The sequence below is a fragment of the Bufo bufo genome, chromosome 4 (genome assembly GCF_905171765.1).
Source record: "Bufo bufo chromosome 4, aBufBuf1.1, whole genome shotgun sequence".
Classification (NCBI taxonomy): Eukaryota; Metazoa; Chordata; class Amphibia; order Anura; family Bufonidae; genus Bufo; species Bufo bufo.
Window position 1 is genome coordinate 14,887,699 of NC_053392.1, and position 13,130 is coordinate 14,900,828.

Sequence of the window (13,130 nt, forward strand, 5' to 3'; positions counted from 1 at the left end):
AGCAGTACTACTGACCGCACCCATCTACAGAGGAGCAGTACTACTGACCGCACCCATCTACAGAGGAGCAGCTGACCGCACCCATCTACAGAGGAGCAGTACTACTGACCGCACCCATCTACAGAGGAGCAGTACTACTGACCGCACCCATCTACAGAGGAGCAGCTGACCGCACCCATCTACAGAGGAGCAGTACTACTGACCGCACCCATCTACAGAGGAGCAGCTGACCGCACCCATCTACAGAGGAGCAGCTGACCGCACCCATCTACAGAGGAGCAGTACTACTGACCTCACCCATCTACAGAGGAGCAGTGCTACTGACCGCACCCATCTACAGAGGAGCAGTGCTACTGACCGCACCCATCTACAGAGGAGCAGTGCTACTGACCGCACCCATCTACAGAGGAGCAGTACTACTGACTGCACCCATCTACAGAGGAGCAGTACTACTAACCGCACCCATCTACAGAGGAGCAGTACTACTGACCGCACCCATCTACAGAGGAGCAGTACTACTAACCGCACCCATCTACAGAGGAGCAGTACTACTGACCGCACCCATCTACAGAGGAGCAGTGCTACTGACGGCACCCATCTACAGAGGAGCAGTACTACTGACCTCACCCATCTACAGAGGAGCAGTGCTACTGACCGCACCCATCTACAGAGGAGCAGTACTACTGACCTCACCCCATCAAAAGAGGAGCAGTACTACTGACCTCACCCATCTACAGAGGAGCAGTACTACTGACCGCACCCATCTACAGAGGAGTAGTACTACTGACCGCACCCATCTACAGAGGAGCAGTGCTACTGACCGCACCCATCTACAGAGGAGCAGTACTACTGACCGCACCCCATCTACAGAGGAGCAGTACTACTGACCGCACCCATCTACAGAGGAGCAGTACTACTGACCGCACCCATCTACAGAGGAGCAGTGCTACTGACCGCACCCATCTACAGAGGAGCAGTGCTACTGACCGCACCCATCTACAGAGGAGCAGTACTACTGACCGCACCCATCTACAGAGGAGCAGTACTACTGACCGCACCCATCTACAGAGGAGCAGTAATACTGACCGCACCCCATCTACAGAGGAGCAGCACTACTGACCGCACCCATCTACAGAGGAGCAGTACTACTGACCGCACCCCATCTACAGAGGAGCAGTGCTACTGACCGCACCCCATCTACAGAGGAGCAGCACTACTGACCGCACCCATCTACAGAGGAGCAGTACTACTGACCGCACCCCATCTACAGAGGAGCAGTACTACTGACCGCACCCATCTACAGAGGAGCAGTGCTACTGACCGCACCCCATCTACAGAGGAGTAGTACTACTGACCGCACCCCATCTACAGAGGAGCAGTACTACTGACCGCACCCATCTACAGAGGAGCAGTGCTACTGACCGCACCCATCTACAGAGGAGCAGTACTACTGACCGCACCCCATCTACAGAGGAGCAGTACTACTGACCGCACCCATCTACAGAGGAGCAGTACTACTGACCGCACCCATCTACAGAGGAGCAGTGCTACTGACCGCACCCATCTACAGAGGAGCAGTGCTACTGACCGCACCCATCTACAGAGGAGCAGTACTACTGACCGCACCCATCTACAGAGGAGCAGCTGACCGCACCCATCTACAGAGGAGCAGTACTACTGACCGCACCCATCTACAGAGGAGCAGTACTACTGACCGCACCCATCTACAGAGGAGCAGCTGACCGCACCCATCTACAGAGGAGCAGTACTACTGACCGCACCCATCTACAGAGGAGCAGTACTACTGACCGCACCCATCTACAGAGGAGCAGCTGACCGCACCCATCTACAGAGGAGCAGTACTACTGACCGCACCCATCTACAGAGGAGCAGCTGACCGCACCCATCTACAGAGGAGCAGCTGACCGCACCCATCTACAGAGGAGCAGTACTACTGACCTCACCCATCTACAGAGGAGCAGTGCTACTGACCGCACCCATCTACAGAGGAGCAGTGCTACTGACCGCACCCATCTACAGAGGAGCAGTGCTACTGACCGCACCCATCTACAGAGGAGCAGTACTACTGACTGCACCCATCTACAGAGGAGCAGTACTACTAACCGCACCCATCTACAGAGGAGCAGTACTACTGACCGCACCCATCTACAGAGGAGCAGTACTACTAACCGCACCCATCTACAGAGGAGCAGTACTACTGACCGCACCCATCTACAGAGGAGCAGTGCTACTGACGGCACCCATCTACAGAGGAGCAGTACTACTGACCTCACCCATCTACAGAGGAGCAGTGCTACTGACCGCACCCATCTACAGAGGAGCAGTACTACTGACCTCACCCCATCAAAAGAGGAGCAGTACTACTGACCTCACCCATCTACAGAGGAGCAGTACTACTGACCTCACCCCATCAAAAGAGGAGCAGTACTACTGACCTCACCCATCTACAGAGGAGCAGTGCTACTGACCTCACCCCATCAAAAGAGGAGCAGTACTACTGACCTCACCCCATCAAAAGAGGAGCAGTACTACTGACCGCACCCATCTACAGAGGAGCAGCTGACCGCACCCATCTACAGAGGAGCAGTACTACTGACCGCACCCATCTACAGAGGAGCAGCTGACCGCACCCATCTACAGAGGAGCAGCTGACCGCACAGGTCAGTCATATAAATAACAAGTGCACCGATACATGAACAGGATAAATATGAAACTCACAAATTCATCGGCTGTCTGATCTGCAATCTCATTGGTCTCACGCAGAAATTTAGCCTTGGCGACATCTCCCAGCGCTGAGAAACACCTGAGAAGAAAACCACAGGTTAACGACGTCAGCATCATCCACACAAATTCATCTCTGAATTTTCCTTGTACATCCTCCTTGTATCTCCTGTACCGCTCCTCTCCTCCTCTGATCTCTGGATGATCCTCGTACACCCCTCATCCTCCTTGTATCTCCTGTACCGGTCCTCTCCTCCTGTGATCTCTGGATGTTCCTCGTACACCCCTCATCCTCCATGTATCTCCTGTACCGCTCCTCTCCTCCTCTGATCTCTGGATGTTCCTCGTACACCCCTCATCCTCCATGTATCCCCTTTACCGCTCCTCTCCTCCTCTGATCTCTGGACTTTCCTCGTACACCCCTCATCCTCCATGTATCTCCTGTACCGCTCCTCTCCTCCTCTGATCTCTGGATGTTCCTCGTACACCCCTCATCCTCCTTGTATCTCCTGTACCGCTCCTCTCCTCCTGTGATCTCTGGATGTTCCTCGTACACCCCTCGTCCTCCTTGTATCTCCTGTACCGCTCCTCTCCTCCTCTGATCTCTGGATGTTCCTCGTACACCCCTCATCCTCCTTGTATCTCCTGTACCGCTCCTCTCCTCTGATCTCTGGATGTTCCTCGTACACCCCTCGTCCTCCTTGTATCTCCTGTACCGCTCCTCTCCTCCTCTGGACTTTCCTTGTACATCCCTCATCCTCCTTGTATCTCCTGTACCGCTCCTCTCCTCCTCTGATCTCTGGACTTTCCTCGTACACCCCTCGTCCTCCTTGTATCTCCTGTACCGCTCCTCTCCTCCTCTGGACTTTCCTTGTACATCCATCATCCTCCTTGTATCTCCTGTACCGCTCCTCTCCTCCTCTGATCTCTGGATGTTCCTCGTACACCCCTCATCCTCCTTTTATCTCCTGTACCGCTCCTCTCCTCCTCTGATCTCTGGACTTTCCTCGTACATCCCTCATCCTCCTTGTATCTCCTGTACCGCTCCTCTCCTCCTCTGATCTCTGGACTTTCCTCGTACACCCCTCGTCCTCCTTGTATCTCCTGTACCGCTCCTCTCCTCCTCTGATCTCTGGATGTTCCTCGTACACCCCTCGTCCTCCTTGTATCTCCTGTACCGCTCCTCTCCTCCTCTGATCTCTGGATGTTCCTCGTACACCCCTCACCCTCCTTGTATCTCCTGTACCGCTCCTCTCCTCCTCTGATCTCTGGATGATCCTCGTACACCCCTCATCCTCCTTGTATCTCCTGTACCGCTCCTCTCCTCCTGTGATCTCTGGATGTTCCTCGTACACCCCTCATCCTCCTTGTATCTCCTGTACCGCTCCTCTCCTCCTCTGATCTCTGGATGTTCCTCGTACACCCCTCATCCTCCTTGTATCTCCTGTACCGCTCCTCTCCTCCTGTGATCTCTGGACTTTCCTCGTACATCCCTCATCCTCCTTGTATCTCCTGTACCGCTCCTCTCCTCCTCTGACCTCTGGACTTTCCTCGTACACCCCTCATCCTCCTTGTATCTCCTGTACCGCTCCTCTCCTCCTCTGATCTCTGGATGTTCCTCGTACATCCCTCATCCTCCTTGTATCTCCTGTACCGCTCCTCTCCTCCTGTGATCTCTAGATGCTCCTCGTACACCCCTCATCCTCCTTGTATCTCCTGTACCGCTCCTCTCCTCCTGTGATCTCTGGACTTTCCTCGTACACCCCTCACCCTCCTTGTATCTCCTGTACCGCTCCTCTCCTCCTCTGATCTCTGGATGTTCCTCGTACACCCCTCACCCTCCTTGTATCTCCTGTACCGCTCCTCTCCTCCTGTGATCTCTGGATGTTCCTCGTACACCCCTCGTCCTCCTTGTATCTCCTGTACCGCTCCTCTCCTCCTCTGACCTCTGGACTTTCCTCGTACACCCCTCATCCTCCTTGTATCTCCTGTACCGCTCCTCTCCTCCTCTGATCTCTGGATGTTCCTCGTACACCCCTCGTCCTCCTTGTATCTCCTGTACCGCTCCTCTCCTCCTCTGATCTCTGGATGTTCCTCGTACACCCCTCATCCTCCTTGTATCTCCTGTACCGCTCCTCTCCTCCTCTGATCTCTGGATGTTCCTCGTACACCCCTCGTCCTCCTTGTATCTCCTGTACCGCTCCTCTCCTCCTCTGATCTCTGGATGTTCCTCGTACACCCCTCATCCTCCTTGTATCTCCTGTACCGCTCCTCTCCTCTGATCTCTGGATGTTCCTCATACACCCCTCATCCTCCTTGTATCTCCTGTACCGCTCCTCTCCTCCTCTGATCTCTGGACTTTCCTCGTACACCCCTCGTCCTCCTTGTATCTCCTGTACCGCTCCTCTCCTCCTCTGGACTTTCCTTGTACATCCCTCATCCTCCTTGTATCTCCTGTACCGCTCCTCTCCTCCTCTGATCTCTGGATGTTCCTCGTACACCCCTCATCCTCCTTGTATCCCCTGTACCGCTCCTCTCCTCCTCTGATCTCTGGATGTTCCTCGTACACCCCTCATCCTCCTTGTATCTCCTGTACCGCTCCTCTCCTCCTCTGATCTCTGGACTTTCCTCGTACACCCCTCGTCCTCCTTGTATCTCCTGTACCGCTCCTCTCCTCCTCTGGACTTTCCTTGTACATCCATCATCCTCCTTGTATCTCCTGTACCGCTCCTCTCCTCCTCTGATCTCTGGATGTTCCTCGTACACCCCTCATCCTCCTTTTATCTCCTGTACCGCTCCTCTCCTCCTCTGATCTCTGGACTTTCCTCGTACATCCCTCATCCTCCTTGTATCTCCTGTACCGCTCCTCTCCTCCTCTGATCTCTGGACTTTCCTCGTACACCCCTCGTCCTCCTTGTATCTCCTGTTCCTCCTTGTATCTCCTGTACCGCTCCTCTCCTCCTCTGATCTCTGGATGTTCCTCGTACACCCCTCGTCCTCCTTGTATCTCCTGTACCGCTCCTCTCCTCCTCTGATCTCTGGATGTTCCTCGTACACCCCTCATCCTCCTTGTATCTCCTGTACCGCTCCTCTCCTCTGATCTCTGGATGTTCCTCATACACCCCTCATCATCCTTGTATCTCCTGTACCGCTCCTCTCCTCCTCTCATCTCTGGACTTTCCTCGTACACCCCTCGTCCTCCTTGTATCTCCTGTACCGCTCCTCTCCTCCTGTGATCTCTGGACTTTCCTCGTACACCCCTCACCCTCCTTGTATCTCCTGTACCGCTCCTCTCCTCCTCTGATCTCTGGATGTTCCTCGTACACCCCTCATCCTCCTTTTATCTCCTGTACCGCTCCTCTCCTCCTCTGATCTCTGGACTTTCCTCGTACATCCCTCATCCTCCTTGTATCTCCTGTACCGCTCCTCTCCTCCTCTGATCTCTGGACTTTCCTCGTACACCCCTCGTCCTCCTTGTATCTCCTGTTCCTCCTTGTATCTCCTGTACCGCTCCTCTCCTCCTCTGATCTCTGGATGTTCCTCGTACACCCCTCGTCCTCCTTGTATCTCCTGTACCGCTCCTCTCCTCCTCTGATCTCTGGATGTTCCTCGTACACCCCTCATCCTCCTTGTATCTCCTGTACCGCTCCTCTCCTCTGATCTCTGGATGTTCCTCATACACCCCTCATCCTCCTTGTATCTCCTGTACCGCTCCTCTCCTCCTCTGATCTCTGGACTTTCCTCGTACACCCCTCGTCCTCCTTGTATCTCCTGTACCGCTCCTCTCCTCCTCTGGACTTTCCTTGTACATCCCTCATCCTCCTTGTATCCCCTGTACCGCTCCTCTCCTCCTCTGATCTCTGGATGTTCCTCGTACACCCCTCATCCTCCTTGTATCTCCTGTACCGCTCCTCTCCTCCTCTGATCTCTGGACTTTCCTCGTACACCCCTCGTCCTCCTTGTATCTCCTGTACCGCTCCTCTCCTCCTCTGGACTTTCCTTGTACATCCATCATCCTCCTTGTATCTCCTGTACCGCTCCTCTCCTCCTCTGATCTCTGGATGTTCCTCGTACACCCCTCATCCTCCTTTTATCTCCTGTACCGCTCCTCTCCTCCTCTGATCTCTGGACTTTCCTCGTACATCCCTCATCCTCCTTGTATCTCCTGTACCGCTCCTCTCCTCCTCTGATCTCTGGACTTTCCTCGTACACCCCTCGTCCTCCTTGTATCTCCTGTTCCTCCTTGTATCTCCTGTACCGCTCCTCTCCTCCTCTGATCTCTGGATGTTCCTCGTACACCCCTCGTCCTCCTTGTATCTCCTGTACCGCTCCTCTCCTCCTCTGATCTCTGGATGTTCCTCGTACACCCCTCATCCTCCTTGTATCTCCTGTACCGCTCCTCTCCTCTGATCTCTGGATGTTCCTCATACACCCCTCATCATCCTTGTATCTCCTGTACCGCTCCTCTCCTCCTCTCATCTCTGGACTTTCCTCGTACACCCCTCGTCCTCCTTGTATCTCCTGTACCGCTCCTCTCCTCTGATCTCTGGATGTTCCTCATACACCCCTCATCCTCCTTGTATCTCCTGTACCGCTACTCTCCTCCTCTCATCTCTGGACTTTCCTCGTACACCCCTCGTCCTCCTTGTATCTCCTGTACCGCTCCTCTCCTCCTGTGATCTCTGGACTTTCCTCGTACACCCCTCACCCTCCTTGTATCTCCTGTACCGCTCCTCTCCTCCTCTGATCTCTGGATGTTCCTCATACACCCCTCACCCTCCTTGTATCTCCTGTACCGCTCCTCTCCTCCTCTGATCTCTGGATGATCCTCGTACACCCCTCATCCTCCTTGTATCTCCTGTACCGCTCCTCTCCTCCTCTGATCTCTGGATGTTCCTCGTACACCCCTCACCCTCCTTGTATCTCCTGTACCGCTCCTCTCCTCCTCTGATCTCTGGATGATCCTCGTACACCCCTCATCCTCCTTGTATCTCCTGTACCGCTCCTCTCCTCCTGTGATCTCTGGATGTTCCTCGTACACCCCTCATCCTCCTTGTATCTCCTGTACCGCTCCTCTCCTCCTCTGATCTCTGGATGTTCCTCGTACACCCCTCATCCTCCTTGTATCTCCTGTACCGCTCCTCTCCTCCTGTGATCTCTGGACTTTCCTCGTACATCCCTCATCCTCCTTGTATCTCCTGTACCGCTCCTCTCCTCCTCTGACCTCTGGACTTTCCTCGTACACCCCTCATCCTCCTTGTATCTCCTGTACCGCTCCTCTCCTCCTCTGATCTCTGGATGTTCCTCGTACATCCCTCATCCTCCTTGTATCTCCTGTACCGCTCCTCTCCTCCTGTGATCTCTGGACTTTCCTCGTACACCCCTCATCCTCCTTGTATCTCCTGTACCGCTCCTCTCCTCCTGTGATCTCTGGACTTTCCTCGTACACCCCTCATCCTCCTTGTATCTCCTGTACCGCTCCTCTCCTCTGATCTCTGGATGTTCCTCATACACCCCTCCTCCTCCTTGTATCTCCTGTACCGCTCCTCTCCTCCTGTGATCTCTGGACTTTCCTCGTACACCCCTCACCCTCCTTGTATCTCCTGTACCGCTCCTCTCCTCCTCTGATCTCTGGATGTTCCTCGTACACCCCTCACCCTCCTTGTATCTCCTGTACCGCTCCTCTCCTCCTCTGATCTCTGGATGATCCTCGTACACCCCTCATCCTCCTTGTATCTCCTGTACCGCTCCTCTCCTCTGATCTCTGGATGTTCCTCGTACACCCCTCATCCTCCTTGTATCTCCTGTACCGCTCCTCTCCTCCTCTGATCTCTGGATGTTCCTCGTACACCCCTCACCCTCCTTGTATCTCCTGTACCGCTCCTCTCCTCCTCTGATCTCTGGATGATCCTCGTACACCCCTCATCCTCCTTGTATCTCCTGTACCGCTCCTCTCCTCCTCTGATCTCTGGATGTTCCTCGTACACCCCTCATCCTCCTTGTATCTCCTGTACCGCTCCTCTCCTCCTGTGATCTCTGGATGTTCCTCGTACACCCCTCATCCTCCATGTATCTCCTGTACCGCTCCTCTCCTCCTCTGATCTCTGGATGTTCCTCGTACACCCCTCACCCTCCTTGTACTGTATCTCCTGTACCGCTCCTCTCCTCCTCTGATCTCTGGATGTTCCTCGTACATCCCTCATCCTCCTTGTATCTCCTGTACCGCTCCTCTCCTCCTCTGATCTCTGGATGTTCCTCGTACACCCCTCATCCTCCATGTATCTCCTGTACCGCTCCTCTCCTCCTGTGATCTCTGGATGTTCCTCGTACACCCCTCATCCTCCATGTATCTCCTGTACCGCTCCTCTCCTCCTCTGATCTCTGGATGTTCCTCGTACACCCCTCATCCTCCTTGTATCTCCTGTACCGCTCCTCTCCTCCTCTGATCTCTGGATGTTCCTCGTACACCCCTCATCCTCCATGTATCTCCTGTACCGCTCCTCTCCTCCTGTGATCTCTGGATGTTCCTCGTACACCCCTCATCCTCCTTGTATCTCCTGTACCGCTCCTCTCCTCCTGTGATCTCTGGATGTTCCTCGTACACCCCTCGTCCTCCTTGTATCTCCTGTACCGCTCCTCTTCTCCTCTGACCTCTGGACTTTCCTCGTACACCCCTCATCCTCCTTGTATCTCCTGTACCGCTCCTCTCCTCCTCTGATCTCTGGATGTTCCTCGTACACCCCTCATCCTCCTTGTATCCCCTGTACCGCTCCTCTCCTCCCAGTGCCCTACCAATGCTGGAAGATCCCAATTCCCAGTGTCACTGGCAAATTCACGAGGAGAGAACGTCACAGCTTGTCGTCACAACCCCCAACAACTAACTAATATCTAATATGACAAATATTAATGTAGGAGTACAAGGTGCCGACACTGACATTCTCCTCCTCTGATCCTTGGACTTTTCTCGTAGAGCCCTCGTCCTCCGGTACTGATGTGGACAATGGGCACTTACCTCTCGGCCACATGCAGGTGCCTGGCCTCCAGAGCGAGCTTGCTGAGACTCTTCCACATGGCTTCAGTCTCTGAGGACATCTCTAATGTCTCGAGGAAAGCTGCAGCTCTGCCGGGAATATGGAGAAGGTACAACATAGGTGAGGAGGAAGCGGTCTGACCATAGAGACGAGCTCTGTTATCAGGCATTACTCGGGACACTGATCATGTGACCGTGTCCAGGCATCACCATGAGGGCCCGTTCACATGACCGAACATTTCTCTCTACATTCATTAAGCAATTTAAAATGCATTCATTTCAATGGGGCTGCAAAAGATGCGGCAGCAAACCGTGTGGTATCTTCATCCGTACTTCCGTTCTGTGACTCCGCAAAAAAGATAGAACATGTCCTATTGTCCGAAATTGTCGACAAAAATAGGCATTTCTACACAGAAGGATAATCCAATCCACAAAAAGCAGAACGCGCACGGCCGGTATTAGTGTTTTGCAGATCCGCAATTTGCGTACCGCAAAAACAGATACAGTCGAATGAGCCCCAATTCGAAAGCACACTGTACACGCATACTTTACCACTATCACAAGTATTTTACCGGTAATAGTCTCCGTCATCGATGGCCGTGCCAAACTCTATCAATCCCTCATCCAGAGTGTAAGACACGGTATTAACCCCTTCAGTGACGATGACTTCAGTCTTCCCCTCGCTGCGCTCCAGCTCCACAATGTCACCCTATATAAATCAGAACAGCCGTCAGCCACATTGTGTGACAGGTGGGATCTATTCATCGCCCACCCTTCTCTACAGCCGCCCTGTGCTCATGGCTACAGCTTTGGTCCTGGATGGCACCTATTATTACTACCTTCAGCGGGAACATGGTGACCCTCTCTGGAGAATCGATATTGTACCAGACACACAGATTACTCCGGTTCTGCGCCACCACCACGTCGCTTCCAGGCACCCACTGGACGTAGGAGCAGTAATTCAGGATGGTCGTCTTCTGTCCATCGGACACATCAAAAAGGTGCAGCTGCAACACGAGAAGCGTCAAGAGTAAGAGGACAAAACATACGAAGAGCAGCATGGCAGAAAGAGAGAAGGACACAGGACCTGATGGAGCAGAGCACAGAGGATACAGGAGGACAGTCTCTGGGATGATGGGGCGTTTAGTTTAGACTGGGGCCGGATCATTCCTCTCACCCGAAGCTTCTTATCTCTGAAGAGCAGTTTATGTCCGGTTTCATTCAGCTCCAACCAGTCGATTTTGGTGTCATGAGTGACCATACCCAAATTATACCCAGACAGCAGGTCCACTGCAAAATAAAGGAGGATGTCAGGAAAGAAGAGTTAATAACTGTTGTATGTGAGCCTGCATCAGAACAACCAAACTACTACCACCATCATCCACCCACTCATATTAAACATACTACGGATGCAAAAAGCTCAAACATGGATCATCACAGTACAAGTCAGGAAGGTCACTAGAGCTAAGATCAGTGTATGAGGACAGGGGGGTAGGTGTCTATAGCTGGGATCAGTGTATGAGGACAGGAGGGGTAGGTATCTATAGCTGGGGTCAGTGTATGAGGACAGGAGGGGTAGGTATCTATAGCTGGGGTCAGTGTATGAGGACAGGGGGGGTAGGTGTCTATAGCTAGGATCAGTGTATGAGGACAGGGGGGGTAGGTGTCTATAGCTGGGGTCAGTGTATTAGGACAGGGGGGGTAGGTGTCTATAGCTGGGGTTAGTGTATGAGGACAGGGGGGGTAGGTGTCTATAGCTGGGGTTAGTGTATGAGGACAGGGGGGGTAGGTGTCTATAGCTGGGGTTAGTGTATGAGGACAGGGGGGGGGTAGGCGTCTATAGCTGAGATCAGTGTATGAGGACAGGAGGGGTAGGTGTCTATAGCTGGGGTCAGTGTATGAGGACAGGGGGGGTAGGTGTCTATAGCTGGGGTCAGTGTATGAGGACAGGGGGGGTAGGTGTCTATAGCTGGGGTCTGTGTATGAGGACAGGGGGGGTAGGTCTCTATAGCTGGGGTCAGTGTATGAGGACAGGAGGGGTAGGTGTCTATAGCTGGGGTTAGTGTATGAGGACAGGGGGGGGTAGGTATCTATAGCTGGGATCAGTGTATGAGGACAGGAGGGGTAGGTGTCTATAGCTGAGGTCAGTGTATGAGGATAGGAGGGGTAGGTGTCTATAGATGGGGTCAGTGTATGAGGACAGGGGGGGTAGGTGTCTATAGCTGGGGTCAGTGTATGAGGACAGGGGGGGTAGGTGTCTATAGCTGGGGTCAGTGTATGAGGACAGGAGGGTTAGGTATCTATAGCTGAGGTCAGTGTATGAGGACAGGAGGGGTAGGTGTCTATAGCTGAGGTCAGTGTATGAGGAGAGGAGGGGTAGGTGTCTATAGCTGGGGTCAGTGTATGAGGACAGGAGGGGTAGGTATCTATAGCTGGGGTCAGTGTATGAGGACAGGGGGGTAGGTGTCTATAGCTGAGGTCAGTGTATGAGGACAGGGGGGGTAGGTGTCTATAGCTGAGATCAGTGTATGAGGACAGGGGGGTAGGTGTCTATAGCTGAGGTCAGTGTATGAGGACAGGGGGGTAGGTGTCTATAGCTGAGGTCAGTGTATGAGGACAGGGGGGGTAGGTGTCTATAGCTGAGGTCAGTGTATGAGGACAGGAGGGGTAAGTATCTATAGCTGGGGTCAGTGTATGAGGACAGGAGGGGTAGGTGTCTATAGCTGGGGTCAGTGTATGAGGAAAGGGGGGGTAGGTATCTATAGCTGGGGTCAGTGTATGAGGACAGGGGGGGTAGGTGTCTATAACTAGGGTCAGTGTATGAGGACAGGAGGGGTAGGTGTCTATAGCTGAGATCCGTGTATGAGGACAGGAGGGGTAGGTGTCTATAACTGGGGTCAGTGTATGAGGACAGGAGGGGTAGGTGTCTATAGCTGAGATCCGTGTATGAGGAGAGGAGGGGTAGGTGTCTATAGCTTGGGTCAGTCTATGAGGACAGGGGGGGGTAGGTATCTATAGCTGGGGTCAGTGTATGAGGACAGGTGGGAGGGTAGGTGTCTATAGCTGAGATCAGTGTATGAGGACAGGAGGGGTAGGTATCTATAGCTGGGGTCAGTGTATGAGGACACAAGGGGTAGGTGTCTATAGCTGAGATCCGTGTATGAGGACAGGAGGGGTAGGTGTCTATAGCTGGGGTCAGTGTATGAGGAGATGAGGGGTAGGTGTCTATAGCTGGGGTCAGTGTATGAGGACAGGAGGGGGTAGGTCTCTATAGCTGGGGTCAGTGTATGAGGACAGGAGGGGTAGGTGTCTATAGCTGGGGTCAGTGTATGAGGACAGGAGGGGTAGGTATCTATAG

The 13,130-nt window shown here is 53.5% G+C and overlaps 1 protein-coding gene across 1 annotated transcript in view; it reads right to left on the bottom strand.

Moving 5' to 3' along the window:
- IFT172 (intraflagellar transport 172) overlaps positions 1-13,130 on the bottom strand; it is a 94,231-nt gene that overhangs the window by 58,826 nt on the left and 22,275 nt on the right. Inside the window, exons 15-19 of the mRNA XM_040426871.1 lie at positions 10,950-11,062; positions 10,612-10,779; positions 10,345-10,481; positions 9,755-9,862; positions 2,740-2,824 (exon numbers count right to left, since the gene is read on the bottom strand). Of these exons, the coding sequence (XP_040282805.1) occupies positions 2,740-2,824; positions 9,755-9,862; positions 10,345-10,481; positions 10,612-10,779; positions 10,950-11,062 (611 nt within the window). The remainder of the gene's footprint in view (positions 1-2,739; positions 2,825-9,754; positions 9,863-10,344; positions 10,482-10,611; positions 10,780-10,949; positions 11,063-13,130) is intronic.